Here is a 6,000-nt window from a genome sequence, read left to right as displayed (position 1 = left end):
GAGCCACATTCCGGGCTCAGTCTCAGAACCTGAGAGGACAACCTGCGCCGAAAGAGTCTGACGCTTAACCAGCGGAGCCACCCAGATGCCCCCCAAAAACATGCTTTTACATGTTTTATATGTTTTATTTTTTATTACAAAAGAAATATATATGTATAACAAAAATTCAAAACTCTCTGTAAGAAAGCCAAAGTCTCATATAAGCCCAATGCTCTCCAGAAATATTACTGGACCCTTAGATGCTCTCATTTGCTTGAAGTATGGTTGAAAACAGGATGGGGGGAAACAGCCAAGAAGAAAACCGGGACTGTGTGGCTTGTGTACAGCGTCCCTCTGGGCATTTGTTGGGTGCGGGTCACCTCTCTTCCACTGGCAGCTTAACATTCTCTGTTTCTCTGTGCTCAAGAGGACAGATTTAGTGTGTTCTGTAGTAATACATCCACTGATCAAAAAATGCAAGCACTCTGACAGTAAAACTGGATAAAAATAACAACAAAAAAATACTGAGGCCTGGAAAAGTATTGATTATGTGCAGGAAATACTGTGAAGACCAAAAATGTTGTATTGGGGAGTCATGCTGCCACACACAACGGTTCTGTGGGAGCACTGCTGCCACTCACTAGCCCTCCTCTTTCACCGAAACCACACGCCGCTCCTGATTCCCTGCCCCCAGGCTGCTGGCCCAGCTCCGCACCACCGTCTTCACACACTTCCCTCCAATAAATAAGGACGCATGCAGCTCTCACGCCTGTCACGGGCAGCACCGGGTACCCAGCAGGCCAGATCTGCTTCGCCAGCCCCGCACCCATCCTGCACTGACCCCAGCAGGGCAGGGACTTCCTGCTGTTCGCCAGCCTCAGTGTGGGATCGTGTGTCTCTCCAGCTGCCACCCATCAACTACCAGCTGAAGAATTTTGTGGGCGGGTCAGAAGCCATCATCACTGCTATCAAAACCCAGATCATAGAGCATACTCTTCCCTGGCTCCTTGCACACAGGGGGGTCTGAACTTCCGAGGTTGAGGTCGCTGAACCAGCTCATCTGGTGGTCCCCCTGGGAACTGGTCGCAAGCAGGCTGTTGTCTTGGGAAGAAAGCCCACTGAGTTGTAAGAGGTCTCCCTGCGCTGCCCTCACTGCCTTGCTGCGCATGACTCTTCCTCCCAGGACAGCGCCGACTGGCTTTGTGCGGCTGCTGGGGCCCCGCAGATGCAGGGGTTGAGCACGGGGTTTCTGCTGCTCCAGCGGGGGGCTTTGCGGGCCAGAAACTGGAGGCTGAGGGTATTTAGGAATGGAAGCACAGGTTTTGCTAGGGGCTTGTTCTTGCTTCCTGGCTCGGAGCCTGCCTCTCTGGGACTTCCTGGGCGCCTTTTTGCCTTTCCTCCCTCTTTGCACAGTTGTGCTTTTCTGTGCAGTCACTAGCGTTCGTTCACGAGGATCACATGGAGACGCACCTGCAGCTTGACGTTCTTGGCAGGTGTCCTTAGTGCTGGCTGCGAATTTGTTTGAGTCCAGGGGTAGAAGCCTTGAGGCTCCCTGAGAAACCCAGTCCTTACCACCAGGAACTTTGGGGCCTGGGGAGCCGGAGCCGTGGTTCTCAGAGCTGGTTTTAGGACCGGTCCAGTTCCTGCGGTTGGTCTGCACAGCCCTGGCCTTGACTTGCCTGTTTCTTCTGCTGGTTCCAGCTGCCTGCTGCACAGCCTCTTCTTGGAGAGCACTGCTTTCTGCCCTCTCACCACAGACAACAAACTCTCCAGGCTGCGGGGAGCCCATACTCCGAGTCTGTACGGCAGCGGGGGCCTGAGCCGGCCACAGAACTGCCTCCTCAGAAGCGTACCTGCCCTGCCTGGTGAAATGGAGGCTCTGGGCCAGAGGTGGTGAGGTCTGGGAAGTGCTGTCTTTCACATGCCCGGCGACCCGAGGGACTGGAATCAATCTCTTCAGCTCTGCCAGGACACTGGCCACATTTAGCTGGCCTAGCTGCTCACACAGCTGCTGGAAGTCCTTACTCTGCTGGGCCACTAAAGCTTCAAGGTGCTTCAGGTCGGATCTCATTTCTATAAACTCTGCTTGTCTCTAGGGAAAGACAGTGAGAAAAGAGTTATAGGCACTGCAACTCAGAATGCACAATGAAACGTGGAACCAACCGAAGGATGTGCTAGCAGAACCAAAGCTTGTCCCTGGCTGGGTGCTTTCCAGAAGAAGCATGGCAACATTCTGGAGCAGGGCCCCTTAGGTCCCCATCATGCCAGAGAACCTTAGAGATGGAAGTTGCCCCTACTCTGGTCCATTACCAAGGGACCTATCTGGCTTCTGCTCTTGGCTGGAAAAAAAAAAAAAAATTGCAACTTTAAAGGAGTCCCTCTGGGTCTTAGTGACAAAGCTAAAAATATAGTTGAGGAAAGAGGTTGGGATCCACACTTACAGCTTCAAATCTTTTCTGTATCTCAAAGATGACCTGCTCCATGTTGCCTTTGTCATGCACCGTTTCCAACACCAGATCACTCTGGGCCCGCACGGTCTCTTGCACTAAACACAGAAAAATGACAATCACTCCATGAAGACTATGGCATGCCCTACCCCGCCCAGCCCACAATGGTGAAAAGGGAGGAGCTGGAATCTGGCATGCGCCACCTGAGCCTGCTCTGCTAGTGCCCAGGCCTCTCCAGCCAGATCAGCCTTGGTGAGGAGAGGAAGCCAGAGTAGGGTGGTTCTTCTACTGTCTCTTCTTCCCTTCCTCCCTGAGAACATTCTGACCAAGGCAGACCCAAGCTCAGCACCTCCTGGGGACTCTGAAACCTGCTGCCCAGATGATGGCACCAACCTCCTCCTTGGCCTACCTTTTTGGTCCTGTCATCAGAGTGACCTCTTCAGAACGTAGATATGATCATGCCTCCTTTGAAACCTATACTGAAACTTTCAATAGCACCCCACTGGCCACTGGATGAAGTCCGAATCTCTATTTTTCTAAAAGATTTTATTTATTCATTTGAGAGAGAGAGACAAGAGACAGAGAGAGCACAAGCAGGGTGAGAGGCAGAGGGAGAAAAACTCCCTGCCAAGCCGGGAGCCCGACATGGGGCTCGATCCCAGGACCAGGAGATCATGACCTGAAGGCAGATGTCCAACCATTTAGGTACCCAGGCACCCCGGAAGTCCAAACCTTTAAACTGGCCATGAAGACCCAGGCTCATTTCCCCTTACCCTCTCCGTCCACCTCCATATCGCTGAGGTCTGTTTCCTACGCAGTCTCTCTCTCACCGTTGGTCTTGTGCATGCTGTTCCCTTGGAGTACTTACGCTTCTATCCCTTCTAGACTCTACCCATTCCCCTCAATCACCACTTTAGTGCAACTAATTCTTTTTTTTTTTTAAGGTTTTATTTGTTTGAGAGAGAGAGAGTACACAGGTAGGGGGAGGGGCAGAGGGAGAAGCAGACTCCTCACTGAGCAGGGAGCCTGACACAGGGCTTGATCCCGGGACTCCAGGTTCATGACCTGAGTCAAAGGTACATGCTTAACCGACTGAGCCACCCAGGTGCCACTCAGTGTGGTTAATTCCTGTTCTTCCCTCTGCTCTCAGCAGTCACCTCCTTGGAAAACAGCACTTCCTGGCTAGCTTGGGGGCTCCTTTTCTCTGCTGTTGGCACGATGTGTGTGTGCTCTACCAGCACTTACCACCCATCACCCATCACTTATTTATGCCCTATTTACATTTGGGCAGTAATGAGCCCGGTGACATGAATGCTAACCACTCAGGACTGATACTGATTTGTCTCTTTAGCATAGGGAGACTTTACACACACACACACACACACACACACACACACACACACACACACACTTAGTAACGCATTGTGTTGCAATTATTGCCTCTCTCTTGCTAAATGGCAGGTCATGTGAAGACACTCTTACATTTATTCAACAAATATTTGATGAGTGTCTACTATACACTATAAACTATTGTGAGTTCACATATATTCTAAATGCATAACAAGTATAATTTATAATCAGGAATAATACACCAGATATTCTTTTTATCTTCTCATAACTATTTAAAGGGTGTTCTAAGATTCTTGACAAAATTTTTTTTCATTTTAGGTGGGTAAAAAACAATCTGGCAACAAGAGAGTGCTTAACTCTTTGCAATAAATGGAAGGAACATCAGAGTGACATCTGGTGATTGAAAAGACAGGATATCAAACTCAAATTTATGGGATGCCTGCGTGGCTCAGTGAGTTAAGTGTCTGTCTTTCACTCAGGTCACGATCCTGGGGCCCTGGGACTGAGCCCTGCATCAGGCTTCTTGCTCAGCGGGGAGTCTGCTTTTCCCGCTGTCTGGTGCTCCTCCTGCTTGTGCTCTCTCTCTCTCTCTTTGACAAATAAATAAAATCTTTGGTTGGGGGGGGACACAAAAAGCCCCCCCCCCCAAAAAAAACCAACCCTCCTCAATCTTATTTGAAACCTTGCCTCAATCTGATAGTTGCTTTGGTTAGTTCCCCATGTTCCAACTATTCTGTCTCTTTTGTCTTCTCTTGTCAGCCCAAGGGTAGGAATTTAACACATGCTATCTAATAAAGCTTAAGTGATTTATTCAGTTTTTCTTTAAAACATAATCCCCTTCCAAAAGGAGACTTACATTTTAGATTTCTTACATTAACATAAGTTCTAGATAGATTAACAATTTTTGTATAATTAAGTAAATCATAAAGTACAAGAAGGAAACATGAGGTAAATTGTAACTTTGCAGGGGAAGGCCTTTCTAAGCAAGACATAAAACCCAGAAGCCATTAAAAAAAATGGGTGAGTTGCATGTCCTTGTTAAGTTATTCCTGGGTAGTTTGTCTTCTGTGTTAGATTTATAAATGGCATCTTTTTTTCTCATTTCACTTTTTTGTTAATTTCTGCTATGTTACTAAATTATATGGTCTATGGCACTTTTCCAGTTGGTTCTCAAAATATCAAGGGAAAACATGAGGCTCAAAAAATATGTCTATAAGGGATAGTAGGGGGTACCCAGATAACATAAAGAATCAGGAAGCAAAATGGCATTAAACATCTCAATAAGCAAATTAAAAATAGAAGACAATGGAGCTATGCCTTAGAGATTCTGAGGACAAAGCATTTCCCCTAGGATTCTATACCCATGTGGAGATAGAAGACATTTTCAAACATGCGTGTATAAGAAAGTTCCCTCCCATATATTTTTTCTCAGAAAGCTACTGAAAGATGTGTATCACCAAACACAAGTGTAAACCAAAGTCCAGGAAACAAAGGGATCCAAGACTGAGGATGAAAGAAAGAGGATCCTCAGAATGATGGTGAAGACAAGTCCTAGGATTGGGACCTCAGGAGTAACCTGCCCAGTTTGGAGCTGGAAGACTGAGCTCCAGGCAGAACTCTCTAATGAGAAAATAAAACAGAATTAATGATGTGTTTGAATGTATTATTTGGATATTTATAGTTTCATCTGAAAATTATTATCAGATACTGTGCTAGGAACATGGAAACGATCTTGAACAAAACTGTCTACCACATACATGAATTTTTGCAGTTTTGAAAAGGAAAAAATAAAAATGAAAAGTAAATAAACATATACATAAATAAGTGAAAGCTGTAATAAATGCTATGATAGGGGTTATCACAAAAATAACAGAGTGGGGGACACTTATTTCAGATAAGGTCATCAGAGATGGAGACATTTAAGGTGAAACCAGAAGGACTGAAAGGAGCTAGCCCTGTGAAGATTAGGGAAAGGTTATTCAGATAGAGAAAACAGCAAGTGCAAAGTGAAAGAGCTTGTTATGACTGAAATAGGCAAGTCAGTGTAGTCTTGCAAAATAGCAGTAAGAAATGATAAATTTTGTGTTATGTATATTTTACCACAGTAAAAAAAGAAGTTTTTAGAAAGCAAATTTTCTATTACTCAATACAAAGTTAAATTCCATATGTCAACCAATTAGAAAAAGGCTGTTTACTTATGTTTCAAATACTGGATTCCTATTCC

At 46.2% G+C, this 6,000-nt stretch overlaps 1 protein-coding gene across 1 annotated transcript in view; it reads right to left on the bottom strand.

Annotated features, from left to right (window-relative positions):
• Window positions 1–925: 925 nt before the first annotated feature.
• Window positions 926–6,000, bottom strand: part of LOC111144352 (coiled-coil domain containing 36) — a 29,573-nt gene continuing 24,498 nt past the window's right edge. The window contains exons 6-7 of the mRNA XM_022498612.1: window positions 2,421–2,524; window positions 926–2,071 (exon numbers count right to left, since the gene is read on the bottom strand). Coding sequence (XP_022354320.1) covers window positions 926–2,071; window positions 2,421–2,524 — 1,250 coding nt within the window. The remainder of the gene's footprint in view (window positions 2,072–2,420; window positions 2,525–6,000) is intronic.

This window comes from Enhydra lutris, unplaced genomic scaffold (genome assembly GCF_002288905.1).
Source record: "Enhydra lutris kenyoni isolate GAN:26980312 unplaced genomic scaffold, ASM228890v2 scaffoldscaffold10, whole genome shotgun sequence".
Classification (NCBI taxonomy): Eukaryota; Metazoa; Chordata; class Mammalia; order Carnivora; family Mustelidae; genus Enhydra; species Enhydra lutris.
The sequence above is the reverse complement of the archived record's forward strand: the minus strand, read 5'-3'. Positions and strand labels throughout refer to the sequence as shown.